Source organism: Micropterus dolomieu, linkage group LG07 (genome assembly GCF_021292245.1).
Source record: "Micropterus dolomieu isolate WLL.071019.BEF.003 ecotype Adirondacks linkage group LG07, ASM2129224v1, whole genome shotgun sequence".
NCBI lineage: Eukaryota > Metazoa > Chordata > Actinopteri > Centrarchiformes > Centrarchidae > Micropterus > Micropterus dolomieu.
Window position 1 is genome coordinate 10975909 of NC_060156.1, and position 21375 is coordinate 10997283.

General features: G+C 39.1%; 1 protein-coding gene across 2 annotated transcripts; it reads left to right on the top strand.

The window, feature by feature from the left end:
- The first annotated feature begins 1367 nt into the window (after positions 1-1367).
- si:ch211-39i22.1 (skin secretory protein xP2) lies at positions 1368-20904 on the top strand. Of its 2 annotated transcripts, XM_046053950.1 has the most exons (12): positions 1368-1628; positions 7969-8081; positions 8782-9085; positions 9632-9684; positions 9808-9913; positions 10361-10390; positions 12821-12901; positions 14344-14370; positions 15023-15043; positions 16726-16842; positions 17993-18049; positions 18162-20904. In XM_046053950.1, the coding sequence occupies exons 1-12, from the start codon at positions 1565-1567 to the stop codon at positions 18188-18190; spliced, it is 1002 nt and encodes a 333-aa protein (XP_045909906.1). In that variant the 5' UTR covers positions 1368-1564; the 3' UTR covers positions 18191-20904. The 2 variants fall into 2 exon arrangements, with proteins under 2 accessions (XP_045909906.1, XP_045909907.1); XM_046053951.1 differs by lacking the exon at positions 10361-10390.
- The last annotated feature ends 471 nt before the right edge of the window (positions 20905-21375 follow it).

Here is a 21375-nt window from a genome sequence, read left to right on the forward strand (position 1 = left end):
TTGCATGAATTATCTTTCTTTGTTCTTAACCTAAAACTGTAATAATATCAAGTTACTTCTGTAGAGGATACATGCACCAACTGTTTAATATCTATATTTTTTTGTTAAACTACATGCATATTTATTTTAATTATGAATAATGTTTTAGTGAGGTAGTCTGGGTGTTCCTGAAAAAGAATTAGGTCCTTTGATGTCTAACATTTGCTAATGTGTTTTATGATTTTATGATACAAAATGTGAAGATAGGCCTGCTAATCCACCTTATGGTGGTTTGAAGGCAGTTATACTGAATGGTGTTCTGGGCAGGGGCTTAGGACTGGGGAGGGGAAGGGACTGAATATACAGGGCCCACAGAGAACGCTTGTGATACTCTGTTGATGCTTGTATGTTGTTCCTCAAATGTAATGCTTTGGATAAAAGCGTCTGCCAAATGAGTAAATGTAATGGACAGGTTCCAGATTTTTGTGCTACGCTCCTGATTGAAAGGGCTCATATGGAAAAGACTAGTTGAAGGTGTAAATTGGGAAATTATGATTGAATGGCGCCACCTGGCAATCAATCCCTGTAAAAACATTTCAATTGGGCGCAAAAGTGGCTGGCTTACAGTGGTTTGGAAAAGGAAAATGCTTTTCAGGTCCACCTACTGGTTGGTTTGCATGAGGTCATGTGTGGTTTTCTCAAATGGAAACCTATTATTAATTTAACGTTAAAAACGGACTAAAGCCTTGCATTTGTAAATCCATTAATTCCGTGTATTGGGCCTACTAGTCGTCATAAACCCTGGAATTTTAATAAATCCAGTATTTAGGCTGTAAGTCAGTTGTATAGACTACTTATCATAGCAAATGTATAGCTTTACATGTAGATGTGTTATAGGCCTGGGACAGTGTTCCTTTAAATCTCTTCCAGCATCTAAAGCCAATTGGATCTGGATCTTATCAGCACTCGACTCGTTATTAAAATTAAAGGGACATGTGTTTTAGGATTATTTGTTACAAGTTAGAGGCCTCGCAAAAACGGACACATTGTTTAATCTCACTGTGTAAGATGACCACTGTTGCTCAAAAGTATCAAAAAGGAGGACGACTTGAATGAAAGCATGTGTTGCAGAAGGAGTTATTGGATAATTGAGCCTTTTCCCACAAAAAGCTGGGTTGATAAAGACGAGGTCCAATTCAAATTGTTGGCGATGGTCATTGAATCGGAATGGTAAAAAACGGTAATGATGAGTAAGTAATGCCTTCACATCACCATAAACAGCACTGCTGTCTGTCTGCCTGTATTTAGGGAGAATAGACCCGCCCACCTTAATAAAGACTGGACCTCCCCTCTTCCAATCCAGACAAAAGGAGAGAGATACGCGGCGGCAAGCACTGAGCCGAGCATCTGAGAACCTTGGAGACGCCACCGGTTTGATCCGACGCGCCAGAACGCACCGGCACACGGACACACACACGCCCTCCCGATCCACCTGAAACCCCCAAGCCGGTTAATTGTTCTGTTTGAAAGCCAAAGAAAGGGAGTCTGAACCCCGGTTCATTCGCAGCCAGAACACCGTGTTCCCATGATGTCATACCTGTGGATTCTGCTATTAGGGAGCCTGCTGGCTGCAGGCGCCAAGGCACAAGGTAATGATTAAATTTCCAATTAATTCAGCCCAGTCTTCAGCTGCATGCATTTGTTCATTTGCGTGTGCTTCAGATATCTATCTGTCTCCCCTGTCTGTTGCATGTTGGTCATCTTCATCTCATTGTCTCTCTATTTCCCCTCATTCGTATCCCTCTTGCTCTCACCTATCTTTTCTCTCCTTCTGTCTATACTCTCCTCCTCGTCTGCCAGTCTGCCTCTTTACTCATCCATAAGTGTCTGCGTGTGAGTGCAGTTGCCAGTCCTCTTTGCCAGTCTGTCTGCCTCCCATATCAGCATGTCAAGTCAGTTCAATTCACCTTTAGCTGTATTCTACTTGTATGAATCTGGTATGATTGAATGAATTAAAACCAAATGAAATGCTGAAATTGTTCATGGCCCTGCACCCCAGACATCATCAGTGGAATAGGCGTGTCATGTAATGTAGCCATATCTTTTTGGACATGAGTTTTGGCTCACAGGGGTGTGGTGCACCCATTGTCCTTACATAAGTAATTCCTTACTTTTTTTCTCTCTTTCATCCCTCTTTCTTCTAAATCTCCCATCTTCTGTTTTCTTCTCTATATCTTCATTCTTTATTAGTTGCTCTCTCCTCTTTCTACTCCTCCTCCTCCTTCAACTGCCCCATGGGCCCCTGCCCTTCCCCGCGGCGCATGCAATGATTTCCGATAGTTCAAAGCGCAATAAAACTCTAAGTGAGAGAAAAGAAGCATTGAGGAAAAAAAATACACTGGGAAAAAGAGGGAAAGTATGGGAGATGTTGGAAGAAGATAAAAGAGAAATGTTATAGCTGATTGAGAGGGAAAACAGAGAGATATACAAGGGAGGAAAGAGTGAGAGGTAGAGTAACTGTGGTTCGTTGTCATTATGCAAACACAATTTCAGTTGAACAATGGTGCACTTAGATGTGATCTGAAGCAATCTCACTCTGCAAGTTAATTTTTTTTTATCACCAGGCAAATCACCAGAGGGGAACCACCTTCACACATCCACACATTATCTTCCTTTATTTTCCCACACACATTTCTTCTCCAATTGCTGTTCCAACTGTAACCTCAACGTGAACCCAATAGATGCTGGTGTAGAATTCTCAATGGGTGTATTAGCTCGCTTGCATGGAAGTGTACACACCAGGTCATAGTTACACTGAAAAAGATGGGGTGCTAGGTTACTCACATGTGTGTACATCGTGTACAGTGTGCGTAAGCTATAGAAGTGAAGGATAGGGAGTGTCTTTGTAACTAGATCCAGTTCCAGCTGTAGACAACACCCAGCAACACAACTAGTTTCAGCGTCTGCCTCTCCCCCAGGGCCCTTAGCATCTGTGTGTGTGTGTATGTGTGTAGGTGGGTGGGAGCTTTAACATAAATGTACAGAACATGTGGGAGTAGGGGAGTGCTTTATTAATGTGAGTGTGTGTTTCAGTCAGTTGCACGTGTGTGTCTTAGAGCCAGATGTAAGCAAAAAGAGATGTGTGATGTGTTCCAGGTGTGTGGGTGTGTGTGTGTGTGTAGACTTGCCTTTGTTTACACTTTCAACTACCAACATATAAATCTTTTGGTGGATAAGTGAAACATACACACACCCTCAGTCTCCTCTGTGCTGCCATGGGGGCAGTTTTAAGGTGTGCATTATTGGGGGGGTAAACAGCACTTTCTGTTCCACAAACACGCAATAGAACATTACCTGTCAGAACAATGTGTTGTGGACCTGACACACATATACACACCAACAGTTTTTGGGAAAGGCTTGGTTATTGGTTACACACACACATGCACGTACATGCAGTATTACTCATTCAACCACACTCAGCAGGTGATCTCACTCAATCTCAGGAACCAGAAGAGTCAGAAGAGGAAGTTTGTCTCCCTTTGGCATTGATGCCTCAGACTGTGGACTGTACAGTACTAAATAAATAGAAGTGCAGTGAATTTACTTCTCTTCTTCTTTTGTCATTTACAAAAGCAAAAGGTGAATGTGACTCAAGTGCTTCCCAAGCACTGGTATCAGTGGTCAAAGTAATCAGTTCCACCATATGTCACCCTTTAGACAATCTCGAAACCTATCAGCTAAATCATCTGGCCAAGACTTCCTCTTCCATATGACGTCATCGTTTACTGTCCAATTAGCAATCTCGAAACCCATCGACTATTATCTGACAACGATTTGTATGTAGATAGGCCAACATTCAAAAAGCTAATCTCTAGGGTTCCTAGATTGATAAAAAGCTAAATCTTTGTCAGACGATGGGTTCCGAGATTGAATTTTGGCCAATGTGTTCCGCCTCTTGTGCTCTCCACATGGACTGTTTCCCTGCGTGCAACCAAAGCCCACTCAAAGGTTCTTGGTCAATACTACTCGGACTACAAACAGAAACCAGAACTCCTCCGATAACAAAATCTTGTCCCATGCCTACAGATGCTGCATTCATATGCGAATATCTGTTTATAGGGATTACCTTTTGGATATCAAAACAGTGGCACCTGCATCAAGCACCAGTACAGCCCTTTGTGTGAAACCTGATAAATACAACACTTACGGTGCAGTCTTCATGTTGTGATTGCTGTTGTCATAGTAGCTCACCAGCATGTTGTAACTGGCTAAAGGTGCTTGCTTGTTTAACACAAAATGATAATTGTTCATAAAAAGCACCAATTCTCTTGAACTGTATCTAGCAAATTTTACTTTCACTAATATTTAAATGATTGACAATGTATGTGTCTTTTATTTTTAATCACAATTGGTGCCACTTTTTCCTTGGACCCTGTTTTAGTATTCCAGGTTATATCAAAGTCCTGCTTGAAACATAAACAACCTAAAGAACAGGATGCATTATTATGTCAAATTCTTTTCTATAACAGAACTATTTTCCTGTTACTGCTACATGTCTTGATATCTGCAGTACATTCAGTGGGGGGAGAATCTCTAAAAATGCTTTTTGGCATTGTCAGCTATCCTATTACACTCCACTTCTCACTTCAAGTTACAATTCACCATAAGGCATTAAGCTCAGATTTTAGAATGTGTTTGTCTATTATAACCACATCCCACACATACACTAAGTACAATGGTCAAGTTCAGATTTAAAGGAATAGTTTGGCTTTTCGGGAAATTTTGCTTATTTGCTTCCTTTCAGAGAGTTAGATTAGAAGATCAATATCACTCTCATATCTTTATTGTAAATATGGAGCTACAACCAGCCGGTTCACTTAGCTTAGCACAAAGACTGAAAACAAGGGGCAGACTGCTAGCTCGGCTCTGTCCAATGGGAACAAAATCCATATACCAGCACCTCAAAAGCTTACAAGTTCTCTCTCATTTGTTTAATTTGTTTAAATAAAAAAACAAAAAGCGAAGTCTAAAAACATCAGTTTGTTATGTGCTGGACTTTATTGGCCAGGACCAGTAACTCACAGTGATGACAAGACTACTGTGCCTGACCAAGAAACAGTCTGGCACATAACCCCATAACATAACATGCTAAGTAGTTAGCTTTAGAGGTGCTGGTAGGGAGATTTTGTTACCTTCTGGACATATTCACACTAGCTTTTTGCCCCTGTTTCCAGTGTTTATGCTAGGCAAAGCTAACCATCTGCTGGCTTTACCCTCAAATTTTCTTCTTCGTCTTCTTATCTAACTTTTAGCAAGAAAGCAAAAGTATATTTCCCAAATTTAAACTATTCATTTAATGAAATAATACATTTTCTGGTTTGGCAATATGTTTGTTTGTTAGAAGGTTCGGTCTCAACCTGTTTGCTCTGTCAGATGATTCAGTACCTACCACTTTTAAAGATAGAAAGATATCTACACTCATTAATCACTTTATCAGGCAAACCTGTCAAATCGAATGCAGGCCAATACAACACCTCAGCTATAAAGTTGACTTCTACAAAGATAATAATGTTCACTTTTGATCGACACTAACAGAGAGGTATAAGTGTAACTATATATTTAATATAGAATATGTGGCCGAGCTGATTGCATTAGATTGCATAAAGAGTAATAAAGTGGTCAGGGAGTGTATTCATCGATCTATCAGGCCACATGGCTAGTTTTTAAAAGAACACAATGTAACCGACGCTATGAAGTTTTCCCACATGTGACTAATTTGACTTAAGAGTTTATCTCTGGGGACCTTTTTTGCAGTTTAACACTGTACAGGCTGTACTGTCCCATACAATAGCGTGCAGCCATGTCAGAAACACACCAATGACTCATCAGCCTCAAGGGAAAGCAGTGGCATAGAAGCAAAGAGAGTGAAGAATTTGGGAGAGAGGAAAGGGGGGATTCAGACTTAAAGGCAAAAAAGAACGAAGGAGGGAGGGAGAGAGGTTTGGATGTGCAACAATTTGTCTCGCTGCTGTACTAACCCAAAACAGGACACAGCTTAATCAAAGTGTGAGAGTGAAAGTGAACTCCCCTGTGCACATACTTTATGTGAACATGTGGTTGTTTGTATGTTTGGACTGAGGTGTGTGTGTGTGTGTGTGTGTGTGTGTGTGTGTGTGTGTGCGTGCGTGCGCATGTGTGTTGGTGGGATGTTAGATGGGAACGTTCTATGGATTGGAAAGAGAAAGAGAGAGAGAGTTTGCATGGGTCTTTGTCTCTCTCTCTGTCTCTTTCATATATCACACACACAACATGTGCACGCAAAAAGAGGAATTACATGAGAGCCACATACTTCACACACACATGCATGTAAGCACAATGCCATGAAAATATGTGCCCAGTCATTTCCACATTTGCTGCAAGTGAAAACATAAATACCAACACACATACTCACAATCATACTCACACAGATACACACATACCAATAGGTATGCCTCTATCCTGTTCCGGCAAATCAACAATAAAATGTCAACAGAAAGTTGAGTTGCACTGCTGCACCAGTTTTGTCAGATATTTTATGTTTTATCATAAGCCTTCTGTACGCAACACAGACAAGACATATTAACCACTAAGGTACATCTTGATAAAGTCAATGACTTCCCAAGAAAAAGATAATGGAACAGCCACACACACTAAATGGGGTGTCACCAGTGCAATTTTAGAAAATTTAAAGTGTGATGGAAATACTTCAGATTGTGCCACTCTCCCTCAAGGCTTCACTGACTGATACGATCTAAAATTCCATCTTCATTGGAAACCCGCTTGGCAATGAGCAACTGCTAAAAAAGAAGGATTAATTTCCATTGAGCTTCATATTAGGGAAGAGAGTTACGGTATTGAGCAGCAAGGTCCTGATAAATCTTATTACTTTCTGATGTCTTTGTGTTTTAATCTCTAGCTTTCTTGAGTAGTGTTTTGGCACCTGTCCTGCCTTCCTGAACATTCGTCTTCCACATGTTCAATCTATTCTAATTCCTGTGCCGCGAGCAGGAAGCACTGCATCACTTATACCATAATGTTTACATGGCTGTACCACTTAGTTCATGGTTGGCACTTGTATTTGTAAGAAGATACTGCCCCGATGAACTAGCATAAGGGCGCTGCTGAAGCAAAGAGCGATTAAGTCAGAGCACAGTTTGCTATTTCAGCTTCTCACATGCAACAGGGGAATCTCACAGCACTGGCTCAAACACACACAAACACCCCGCTCATTTCACACAAAGACATGCTCTTTGTATTTTCTCATTAGTACAGAGTTGCAATGCCAGTGCTGAGGTCAAGACTTCATATGATGTTGAGGCAGGTGAGACGTCATCGAGTTGTGGCTGCAGCGTTAACATCAGGCACCAATCAGACCAGGGTGTGGCTCTGTGTGTGTGTGTGTGTGTGTGTGTGTGTGTGTGTGTTTGTAGCTCAGTGGTAATAGTCATGTTAGAGAATTTGTTGAATCCACAACTTAACGACCATTCAGACCAGATTTTAATGGTTTTAAATGATAACAGGTTGATTTAGGGATGCAGTTTTTTAAAATCACAAATGGGTTCACTAATCACTATATTTTAGGTTAGATTTATAATCTTTCCGCTTATTCCAAAAGATATTGGTCAACACAGTCCATTATATTATATCCATTATTATTGTCAGATTGCACGCCTTCAAAGGCATGAGTAACTCCCTTTGAGACACAGATGGATTTTGAGTTGCTATGTCTGCCTCCTTTTTTCTTTTCAAAAATAAAATGATAGCTGCACCGACTTCTGTTAGTTGTGTGATGTTTACTGAAGCATTGAAGAGTTTCAGGACAGCTCTTTATCCCCCAACTGACACAAACGTACACTTTTTGAAAGTGATATATCCCAGTAGTTATTCACTGTATTTGTAGTCCTTTTTTCATTATTCTGTTACTTCCTTTCTTTACACATCTCTTTGTAGATGAGGTAGCAGTGGAGGAAGAAGCTTCTGGGACCCCGGTACCTGAAGTAGGCGCAGCACCAGGGGTGAATGGAGAACCTGCCACTGACGAGGAAACTCACCATACAGCCGAGGTGAAGAACGGCAGTATTTTGTCTTTTTATCTTAGTAGAGGTCTCCTGGTAAATCACAAATCTCAAAGTAGTGATGTGTGGTGGAGAACTGGCTGTGTTTAATTTTGTAACAACTGGTCTGGAACAGATGCCTAAAAAAAGTTATCCAAATCCTGTATGGGTGAAAAATGTGAAGGTAAATATAATTCAAATGTTACTGGGTTACTTTGACATTGCAGACCTTCTTGTCTTTAGCCCTGGTTCTCACCCCAAGCTCTAAGAAACTCTTGTCTCTCATAGCCAAGAGCATAACTAGAAAGTTTGGCCCCTCTGAAAATAGCAATACTGACACAATAAATACATATCTATAATTCCTGGAAACCTCCAGTGCCCCATACCAACTCTAGACCTTCTAAATTATTCAGTGTTTCAGGGTAACAGTGCACCTGTGTGACCTTCATCTAGCCAAGGTCACTGAGGTCTGGAGAAAATGTAGTTCTAAATGCTCAAGCAGTCATTTGATCAACTAAGATGGATTAAATGGCTGAAAAATGTGTGCCTTGTGTTGTTTCTTGGTTGGGTATAGGACGTTTTATGTAGCAAAATTTTATTTGTTTGAAATGTAATGGCAGCTCTGGGTTTCTGCCCTTTTCTCACTGACTGGCTGTCATTATGTGAACAGAATTTCAAGAGATTTATATGATTTATGTGCTGAATACAGGACCCAACACCAGCGGTGAGTGAGCCCACTACTAAGCCAACTATAGTCGAAGTAAATGAATCAGTGGATCCTGCCGATGGAGCCGCAGAACAAACAACTCCTGCTGATGGATACACAGAACCAGTGACTCCTGCTGATGGCGACGCACAACCAACAACTCCTGCAGTAGAGGGTTCAGATCCAGTGACTCCTGCTGATGGAGACGCCGAACCAACGACTCCTGCAGTAGAGGGTTCAGATCCAGTGACTCCTGATGATGGGGGCACAGACCAAGTGACTCCTGCAGCAGCTGCAACAACACAAGGTGAAATTGAAATAAACATTTTACTCTGTTTATTTCATATGATTATTCAGACACAAATACAATACTGTAAATGTCCTCATTTTTTTCTTATTTTACATAAATCCTAGAGAAGAACAGTGTGCAGATTCTACTTTTTGACATGATATTTACCGTTAGTCCAGTTTAATGCTACGCTCCCCTACTTGCAGGATTGATATTATTTATACTGAGAAGCAACAGTTAGTGTAATATTAAGCACAAATCTAATCACTCAGTCTAATCTGTTTATTCAGCATGATGCCAATTGCATCAGCAACCTCATACTAAAACACAAGTTTTTCAAATAAGGCCTTCTAATTTCTGCATTTGTTCCTTAAATTTCCCTTTCCCATTTGTAACCTACTTACCTTGTCATTGCGTGTATGTGTGGCAAAATACTTGCATTTAAACACTGAAGTAAAACAAGCCTTTACAGCCCATGTCATAACACTTTGGGTAAATGGATGAAACAACTCCTCAGTGATCTAATACTTGCCCTCCTCTGTGTTGCTCTGTTGTGCTGTCCAGAGCCTGCACCTGAGGAGACTACCTTAAGCACTGGCACAACACTTGCCCAGGAGGTCAGTAGCAGTTGAAAGAAAGTTTTGAACAACATTTTATTCAAACCTGCTCTGACAGATAAACTGTAATCTACAGTATATACATAATACATGTTTATATGCTATGTATTACATTTCTAATAGAGTGGACACAATGACGAGGCCACACCAACGACAGATCCAGCTGCAGAAGATAATGAGAAACAACCAACTGATGTAGACCGAGTCGAAAGTGTAACACGTCATGCAGGTAAGAATATAGATGTTTTGCGCACAAGAATTTCCATGCATGTTTCCATTTTTTGTTCTTAATTACCCTGGTGCATAAAAGCACCATCACACAGTGGCTAGTAACAGGCTTTTTAATTCATGATAAATATCCTATATATTCGAAGTATGTGATGTCTTAATATATGTATATAACAATATTATATTTTAATATAAGAGAGATTGAGAAGTTGATGATTATTCACATATTCCTTCTTTGTGAATACTTATAAGAAAGTTGCAAAAACTATGGGGGGCTTTTTGTCGATTTAAGTTCCATGCATTCAGCTTAATTCAGCTTATTTTTTTAAATGTGTGTATATATGTACTGTAAATTTGTAGACGCTCTTATATGAACAGTTACATTGTGAAAACACAAATTCCTTCTGAGATAAGAAAACAAAATCTCTTCTGTTCTTTGTCTTTGCAGTGCAGGGGGCTGCACCTAATGAGAATACGGGTAAAAAGTTTTTCTTTTCATTTAATATTTCATTTCATAAACTTTAACATTTCTGGAGCCAAGTCTCACTTCAGCCCAACAAATAACAAAGGCACACCACAAATAATTGTTTCTAAGTATGGCTCAGAAGCTCTTTTCATCATACATTTGAGGACAATAGACTAAAACCTTATTTATTATTTCTGTAACTATAGTATATGTATATGAATCCACAAAGAAGATGACCAGTTTAATAGATGCTGGTTAAGTAAATGTTGAAATCCTACATTGTGGCAATTTTAAGACATTATGGAAATCGCAAGTGAGTGGAATAGCTTGAAAATTATTGATCGGTGTTAGTAGTCATGTGAAGAGAGAACGTTTGGTGCTCTGTATGGATTGTGTGAGCTAAACTGACTGATTACTTTTATTGTGTACCCCCCGCCCCCCCATTTCTGAACCTACTACAATATTACAAAGCATATTAGATCTCCACCATGTCATCATTTGACCCCAGAAACACCCATGAAATGATTGTTGTCATCATTTTGTGTTATCAGTCATTTAAAAAAATGTACATGTCCTGCTTTCATGAGATATCATGTATCATTTTGCTGCAACGCCCCATTTTCCCAACACATTAATGGAAAGCAGATGTGCACAAATCACTTAGGAAGGTTATGAGGTGGGATAATGGCTCACAGAATTTTTCATCATACATTTTCTGGGACATCATGTACTATCCCAAATAGTGTTGCTGTTTATCTTTTCCTGCATTATAGCAGAACATCCTCCTTTCTGTCACTCAAGAAGTCATTGTATGTTTGGATGATCACTAGCTTCCCTCTTAGTAGTGCTAATAACTAAGAAAGGGGGTACTGGTGAGTGTTAAGGAAATGGTATGGGTGTTTTACATATGACACCTGGCAGAGGAACATTCTTGCATTCATGGTGACAAGAGGGCAAGACAAATAGAAAGAAGGATGAAGAAAGGACAGGTATAGGCACAGTGAGGTGTAAAAACAAAAGGAAAGAGACGAAGGTAGAAGCAAGGGGAAATAGAAGAGAGGAGAAGGTAATGAGGTAAATGAAAAGGTCAGGAAAGTATAAAAAAAAAAGGAGGCTCAGTAGAGAGAAATGAACAGAAGAATGTACTGGCGTAAAACGTGGCTCAAATATGGTTTCATTACTTAACATTCATTGACTCATCTATGACAAATGGCGCTTTACAATGTGAGCACAATACTTAATCACTATGATTTAGTGTCAGGATTTGTTTTAGGTGAAAGAATGGGTCACTGGATAATTGTGCCTCTGAGGTTCAGCCATAAAATAATTCACCAATGCCCTGCCCAGCCTAAAACGGTTTTGTACACTGAGTCACAAATGTTGTATAAGTCACTTGGGTTTTCCCCGATGAATGCAGAGTCAGAGATAGATACTATTCCTGACAGATAATATCTTTTAATCTAAGTCATCACTAGTTCACTGTCACACCCTTGGAGCAGGAAGTGTTTCAGAGTCCTTATCGAGGACACCTCTGCAGGGCGCATTAACAAGGACTGTAGTGGGGAGTGCTGCAGTGACAATTGATATTATCATTAAATAGTTAATGTGTTTGTGTGTGTGTTGGGGAGACGACACGTTTTTGGTGAACATCTGGAAGATATCCCTCTTAGGCGGGGCTGTGAAAAGAGAATTTCCCTACAGGGATCGATATTGCATATCTGTCATCAGTGATATCTAATTCTTTTTTCATATACAGGATTTAACTTGGTGATGCTCTGGATGGAGGGACAGCAGTGGCCGAAATAGCTGCAGTTTTGAATCCGTTGCTGTTGATTTTATCATTGTAACCTATAACCTAACATGTTCCATGATTATAGGGATACACAAAGACAAACCAGTGCGTCCATGTTCTGCATTTGTGCACATGCATGTACATACATGTCCGTATCTACAGCAACCTCTACTTTCCTTTTACTGACTTTACTACGTTCTCCCATTTTATTCCACTTAATTTCAGTGACTCATTCTCTTTTTCAAATTTCTCATGAATCACGCGAGTTCTCCTACTCATGCCACACCCTTTGTTTTGACTTTCTCACCGGATTTACTGTGCTCTTTCATTCTTTCTTGTGGACATAAGTTGCTGATACATTTTACACCCCAATATCACTTCTCCCGCCATTTCTCTCACTTCAGAATATCCTGCCATTATTAATCTGTGTTGGCTAAAGCCACTGCATGGCCAATAAAGAGCTAGTTTTTAGAGATTTAAATAAGAACAATGAGGAAAAACAATAATAGGGGTCAAATTGACAGTATGCAATCCATTCTGTTAGATTTATTCTTTATTTTTAGTTTCAAATTGATTTTTTTTTTTTACAGATTTAACTTATTTAGATTTAATTGCATCATGTCACAAATGATATTTAATTATTTTTTCAGATGTGGGATTGAACTTGAATAAAGTGACTTCAGAGCCCAACCCAGCAAAGCCAGGAAAGAGCCGCATATATGAATCTGGACGTAAGTACAATTACTGTTGATTTTATCATTTTAACCAATAACCTAACTTGTCCGTGTATGTAGGGATGTACACAAGAACCTTTTGGTACACAGTTACAGTTAGCAATACAAACAGGCACTGATGAAGGGATCGGGTCAGTTTTGTATGACTTGTACTATGTTTCCTAGTTACCACAGTCCACGGATTCCTTTTTTATCACTTTGCACGCAGTTTGAAACTCTGTGGAAAAGCGAGACTGACCTTGTTTATCACAGTGACCGGCTGTCTATGGGATCAGCAGCTTCTCCACTCGGTTACGCCCTCTATAATTGAGGGTTTAATACTTTGTGTTTGTTAGCCTAAACTATCATTTTATCTAAAATGTAACTACAAACAAAATTATAGTTGGCAGCATTTGCTCATGTAAACAGAAGGTGGGTGGGAAATTTAATTTGATCAAATTTCTTTTTAAATATGTTAATTACGACAACATGACTTAGATAAACATCTAGATCTTTGGAGAGTTTTAAAGTTGTACTTCCCTACCTTATTTGAGCAGAATAGCTTATTGAAGTAATAGATATTTGCGCTAAGCTAATCTCACCACCCGGCATTTGTAAGTTTTACCTCCTTCTGGCAGCCATCCTTATGTACCCGCAGTACTGGCTGTAGTCTGGGATCAAAACTATAAAGTTACACTTCGTAGCAAGAGGCCACTTCAAGACAGAGGTCTGTCAACGAAGCCTCATAAACTGCTTTTACACATTCTTCTGGTGGATCCCTATATTGCAAGAATGCTGTTCTAATTTAATGAGCTTTGTTCCCATGACGAGAGACTTAATTGTCTCGTTTTACCTCCCAGGGTTGAGAAAGTGAAACCACTAGCCACAACGTAATTTGACAGTAATGCTTCAGTGCTGATTTTTCCGAAGCAGCTTCTCTCAGTGTTTGCCCTTTATTCCCCATCTGAAAGCTGATTCATCTAGTTTGGTATAATCATTATAATCTAGTGAATGGCGCTCTTCTTCAGTGCTCTGTCATTAGCGGTTTGTCAAGTTGAAGCAGGTAGAGGCCTGCTGTGATGTCACAGGCATATACAGACAGGCAGAAGGAGATTACAGAGTTGTTTACATATGGATCGAATCAAAGATCAGAGAGATAGACACAGAGGGTATGTGTCTCCGTCGGATATTTTATCTTTCTAATATTCTCAAAGCCTTTCCATAAGTGGACATTTCATGCAGAGGTCTGTGTGTGTGTTTCCAGACTGGTTAGGATAGAAACTCTAGACCTCTTAATGCCTCTGAGGTATAAACTACCACAAAGAGAATAATCTTGCTCTTCTCCTCTTCTTCTCTGCCAAAGTCTTTACATGCATCAGTAATACAGTTAAACTTGAAATGGTATTGCCTTTTGTCTCCATCCACCCTTAATCACTTGAATGTCTCCTTGCTCTCTTTAGCACAAGCTGCTGGCGCCATAGGAGATGGTAAGGCTTTTTTTTGTGTGTGTGTGTGTGTGTGTGTGTGTGTGTGTGTGTGTGTGTTTGTGTGTGTTCATGGTCAAAATATGCAAGTTACCACATCCATGCCATCAGTCCAAATCGCACAGATCCCCTTTAGATACAGTAGTAGCTCCACAGCCACAGTAGCAGTAGAAGGGCAGGGCTTATGTGGTTCTGAAACTTGGTGAAACACAGGATATTACTGGCATGCCTCTGACAAAAACAGGATACAAGAATCAGTGGAAAATGTCTCTCCCCTATTGTTTTAGTATAAACACTGTTTGAAACTGCCCTTCTTTTAGAGCATTTTGCCTTGAATTCTCAAGTGTATAGTCACGCTACATCTATTGGAAGTGCCACTGCTGATGCTCTTCCCCAATTGAAGCAACTTCTGTTCCTGGTTTTTGAACTGTTAGACTGATCCAGTAGAACGACAGGTGCATGTTTATGTTTACATAAATAGTACCTTGTGCCACATGTAGTAACTCCTGTAGTGTTCATATGTAAATCACTTGTCTTTGCTGTGGTGATACCAAAGATATTTGTGCATTTTCCATAATGCATGACTGTTAAAGCACTTTGTAAATTGTGCAGTTTCATGTTGCTAACTGTATTTTTGTCCCACTGTTCTAAACAGCAGACCAACCTAAAACCCAAGGTGAGTTATCCTTAATGTTTTGTTATTTGTTTGGAACACATTAAAGCCACCCACCCACCCACCCACCCATGTGCTGCGCCAAACATACTTGCAGAATAAGCATTTCCCTATTGTCTGTTGTCATTCAAAGAGCCCTTGGCAGATGTATTGTTACAACAACAGCTCCATGACATTTTCCATCTCCTTTTTTTTTTTTTTTTTTACACTTGAACTTTCCTTTTCATACGTAAACGACAAGTTCAGGCAGAGGAGCAAACCGGGCATGGCTGTACCTTTTTTAAATGGCAGAATTCAACTGAATGACTGAAAGTCAAAAATAAAAAAATGTGTAATGGTTATTGTATTAAAAAATATTAAAAAATATTTAACAAAATGTACTTGGAGATGTGGATAAAATTTTGTTTTATGATAGACAGCTCTTTACAATTCTAACTGTTATTACTGCTGCTGTTTTAGTATTAAAACCACGGATCCATTTGTCTTCCTGTCATTATGCAGTCACTGGACTGCATAATGACAGGAAGTTTAACTTTTAATTTCAAGTATTTTTTAAAAGCCAAAAAAATAGTTGGCTAACATACATAAGTGATAAATGTTGATATATTGACAAACTCTGCTGTAGCTCCCAGATTCTCAGACCTCAGCCATGTAGCATACAGTAATGTGACTGCCGAGCGCATAACGTTCCCATATATTGTTCCATAGTTCCGTAGTACATCCTGTTAGTCAGTTTATCTCAATATCTGTGTATGTACACTGTATGTGTGTCAGTTCGTGCAAACGTTTTACACCAGACAAATTGTTGTGTCCATGTTCTGCATTTCTTCTTGTTCTGCACATGCCTAACACAATTGTGCCTGCAGCCACCTTCACTTCCTTTGACTGACCCTAGCACATTCTCCCATTTTATTCGACTTGATTTCACTGACTCATTCTCTTTTTTAAATTTATCTTGAGTCACGCCACTTATTACTTATGCCACTCCCTTGTTTTTTTGTTTAGCACTGGATTTACTGTGTACTATTTCATTCTTTTTTGTGTTCTTAAGTTACTGACTCACACCTTACACCCCAACATCCCTTGCCCCACCATTTCTCTCTCTATTTTCACTCCAACATATCCTGCCATTATTACTCTGGCTGAAGCCAGTTTTACAGTATACAATCCATATTGTCCAGTTTCTTTCTCATAATTTTAGTTTAAAAGTGCAAAAAACGTTACACCTCATTTAGAATACATTTAGAGGACTTTAGAAGCATAATATAACCATTAATATATATTTTGCCCCAGATTACCTAGCGACACACACACAGACACACACAGACACACACACACACACACACACACACACACACACACACACACACACACACACACACACACACACACACACACACACACACACACACACACACATTATGTCTTGTCATTGAGCCTGGCTGCTTAATTGCCTTTCATTATTTCAACCAGAAAATGGCACCCAGTGGTGATACTAGAAAATTACTCTACTTATCTCCATAAATAGGTGTTACACCAACACATTTGTATGATAAGACATGCTGAAATTAATATGTTTGTAGTTCAAATGGTATTTTTAAATGACATTGGCATGGTTGACTATGCATTTGCAGCTCTGATGCACTGGCGTCACTCATCTATTTTGTTTGTTTGTTTTCCTACAGGGGCCAGCTCCGGCTCTTTAGCAGGCATCGTGAGTGCAATTGCTGTGGCTGTAGTGGGAGCAGTCGTAGGATACTTCACTTATCAGAAGAAGAAACTGTGCTTCAAAAATAGACAGGGTATTTATCTTACTGACTAATTAACTAACCACACAAAAAAATAATAACATGATACCTAACTGCTGAACACAAGGCTTGATATTTGACTGGACTTAAGCACTTAGACAATAAATTCATTTAGACCCTTGTTTCTTAAACATTAACCTGCAAGCCAAGAATCTGTTTTTCTAGTGCCATTTGGTACCCAACTTAAGCCTGTATGGCTTGTTTAGGTCCATGCCTGGAAATGTTTAAAAGTCACTGGTCTGGACTAAGGAAGAGCAAAAGACTAACGTCATTCACTCAACTATCATCAACTCCCATCAGATCTTCAGAGCAGATCCCTTAAGAGTTATTGATGTCATACAGGACAGCGCAGTATATGGTTGACTTGGACAGCAGAATCCCAGCCTTTAATTAGGCTTCCAGCGTCTTCAGTAAGACATTGCTGTAGCCAGGATCCAGTGCGAGCTCAGCAGTCTTTCTTTGAGACATAGCGGACTCAGCTTTATCCCTTAGAAAGTTTTATCGGTTACAGTCAACTCACACACATCTTCCATACCAGTTCTACTAATTCAACATTTTCATTTATAGTCAACATGAACAATAGGCCATTAATCTTAATCAATGTAACGCAAATGTCAGACTCAGAATTAAAGACTAAACTGTGAATATTTATTTTAATAGCTAGTATGTATCATTATTCTAAATTTGATTATGCATCACTTTCATTTATGTTATTTCCCTGCAAGTTTCTGAGACAGCTCAGTCAGTATTCATGAATATGAATGATTCTCCCACAGCGGTGGAGAGTAAGTATTATAAATTGCAACATAGCTGCCTGGAGCTGCTCCATTGACAATAAATGGAAAGGTTCGACTGCACAGACACGAGTAGTTTTGAGAACACCAGGAAAAAATGCAACAAATTTTCTTGGTGGTGATAATAAGCAATTAGTGCTGGGAAAAAAAAAAAAATATATATATATATATATATATATATATATATATATATAAAATCTCCTCAGAAACTTGCCCAGGGTGCTTTCACTGTCAAACTTTATTCATGGTCAGTTACCTAAATGCTTGTGAAATTGCGATGACTTGTCTGCTTCATTTTGTCTTTCTGCGTCTTTTTTGCTTCGTCTGACTTTGTCAATCTCTGTGATTAGAACAAGATCCAGAAGCTGCCCGCAAAGCTGATCCAGAGGCTCAGTCCAATCCGCAGGGTAGGGCATGCACACACACCCACACAAAGTGCATTTTAAGAAGATACAAACACACAGACCAAAAACATACTGTACAGAAATGTTTTACAGTGTATTTCCCCCCTTTTTGCAGTCCTTAGCAACCTGCTGAACTCCTCCTAGACCAGCAATGATCACATGACTGTCTGAACCAACTACAGGCAAGAAAAGTGGCAATCTCACTGTCAGGCTCTATGTTCTGTAGAGCTAAATTACTGTGAGGCCCCAGACCGTGTGTGTGTGTGTGTGTGTGTGTGTGTATATATGTGGGGGAAATGAGTTGGCTAAGAAAAAGAAAGTAAATACATGTGCATGTTAGAGGTTTTATGATTGTTACGATGATTGGTTAGACTTTCTTCTTTGAACCAAATCCTACAACTAGACAAGTGGACATTAAAGAGATTAAATCTCAAATTAAGTGTGACACTGAGAAGGCTATCAAGTTCTAGTAATTCAGTATGGATATAAACCAGTGACAGATATTGGTGTTGTAAACGTTTAACTTTGTACTGAATTCTTACAAGTGGATTTTTTTTTTTTTATTGTCTGAAAAATCCACTAGTAAAGTAAAATATATTTTTCTTTTTCAGTGTAAATGTGTGCAGTATAAAGGCAGTATAAATGGATAACAGGGGGCTACAATAACTACCACAGTGATTTCTGGATTCTGGCTAGGAAAACAGTATAGGATTCTAGGGTTGCTGTTACATGGTCCAATGTGTGTTGAGTGGGCCATTGATGTCACTGTGTGTGTGTGTGTGTGTGTGTGTGTGTGTGTGTGTTTTGACTGGTGAAGGGGCTTCGTTTTAAATCATGTTGGGTGACTTCCATTCTTCTTTGTTCAATAAATGAACTGAGAGTGAAATTTTCAATTAAACACCAAAAAACAAACAAACAAACAAATGAAACAAACCCACTGCACATTGATTCAAGTATTCAAAAGATGTCAAATTATGTGACAATATTATCCCTTCACTTTTGAATGCATATATTTTCAAATTTTCTGAGTGGTGATTTGATTTGAAGTGAAGTCCAGCCCAACCCTGTTTCTGTCAACAGATGAATTTTCACTTGACATGGACATACTTCAAAAGCGGTCATGTAGTATTGTATTAGACATTGTTCTGATGTAGTACGTGTCAGTCTAGTTGTGATGCAGTAAATTTTCCTCTATAGTGCCTTTCACTGACACAGCCTGGCTTGGCCAATCTACAGACACACAGGGAAGAGAGCTGAGACATAAAAAGTGAAAACAGGCAAAATAGTCGATGAATGTATCACAATAAAGACAATTGAGGAATGTATGATCTTAGTTGATCCATAAATTATCATTTTGTGTATATGAAACTGTTACATTATTGTACATTATTCCAACTGCTACTGTATATCTGTTCACCGTGGGCCAGTTTGCTTTTAACAGCCTACATTAATTTCAGCTTTAAAACTCTCATTGTGTGTCTTTTTATTCGAGCAAGCCAGTTGCTGTCACAGTGTTTCTTTGTATTGTTCATATTTCCATGTTACAAACACCATTCACCTGTGATTTTTATAGGAATTTTACATTTAGCAGTGTTGCCTCAGAGCAGACACAGGTAGTCTTTAGTCAACTTGTTTGCTGTGGTATTTTGTGATATTATTGTGAAATGCCTCAGAAGCAGTGGTACTGCGTATAAAAAGCCCAACTGTTGTTTGTGTTTGTTTTTTGCCTTCTATAGCACAAAAAATATTAACTTCTGAATGTCTTTTTGTTGCCTTGCAGTTTTGTATTTGCTCTGCTCCCTTTAAACTTTGATAATAGGGGTGTAGAGGTTGCATAGTGCTGCAGTTCATGTAATGTGTGTTACTTGTAAAGCACCATATAGCTGCAATACAGGACAGAGACTGTTGCTAACAGCCTAGCCTCAAGCTGAGAAATATAAATAGTCTGTGATGTCACATATCGATTAATCCTACTGTATAAAGTGTGGGCTGGACGCCAGGTCAAAAGCTCTCTTTGAAATGCCTTTTTAATCCTGTGATCTGTGATAGACTGATTTTCTCTTGACACATTGGAACTAAGTGGATAGTGTGTGTCTGTAATCAATGGCATGGCGTGATAATGCACAAAATACCCGTTAAATAATAGTACAAGCTTTCGGATGTAGCCACTAATGCCTTTAAAACAAAACATCCTCCTTTTAACGCAGTATTCGCCCCTTTCAAGAGCACTATGCTGTCCTGCAGTGCACATTCTGAAACCTTACTGGGACTGATTTGATGTAAAGGAGACTGAAACAACAATAAATCTCTAAACCTGGAACAAGGACTGCTTGTGTATTGAGCATTATGGTTCACTCTACATTTAGTCCAAAGCAGTCAGATTCCTTGTGAACGAAAACGAATGGAGAACAGCATCCAGAACAGAATGTAAACCAAGAAAATCTTAGACTTTCTGGGTCCTGAAGTGCACTTCCCAGATAATGCTAAGGAATCAATCATGGCGCTGAACAGTCCTACCTTATACCATCTCTTGAATATTCCAGAGAGGAAAACGAAGAACAATGTCATCATCAGAAAGAGAGATTAAAAACAAGCAGAGATGTTTTGCAGGTGATTTTAAGAACACAATCTCTATGGGAGAAGCACTTTCCTATCCTGTATACATCTTGATTCATTAAACAAATTAAGAAAATTAATTTTTGATTTAGATTAGTGACTCTTCCTTTTTTTTTATTTAAATATTCTGTGTTTTTATTTTGTGTAGGAACTGTCTTCTTCATTTTTGTCATCTGGCACTTGTGGTGTTCTTCTGGAATTGTGTAAATAATGTTTGAGTCAATTAAACCGTTTTCGTGGGAGTTGTTTTTTTTATTTCCCTGCCAAATATCTTTGTCTTTTGTGTGTGTGTATGTGTGAGTGCGTGTTTCTTACTATGATATGACAAATCAAATTACCTTATTTAACTTATTCAAATGTTAAAAAAACTTTGTCACAGGAGGTGGTACATAAATTATTTTTTCATTGAACACCTTTATATAAACGTGTGTGCAGCTGCGTGTGCCTGTATCTCTCTCTCTCTCTCTCTCTGTTTGTGACTTTCTTTAATGCCTACAAGCTGCTGGAAAGAAAAAAAAAACAAACAGGCATCCTAAGACATGACCTGAAATGCTCGATATGTCAGGAATTTATAACAAGGAAATTCAAAGTTGTGTGAATGATTAATGGTGACAGGCCCATAAAGACACACCTAAGGCCGTCAAAAGTAAAATGTGGGAACCTTTGATTTTTCCTGCCTTACGAATACACAAAAAAATTCCTGTACATGTTCC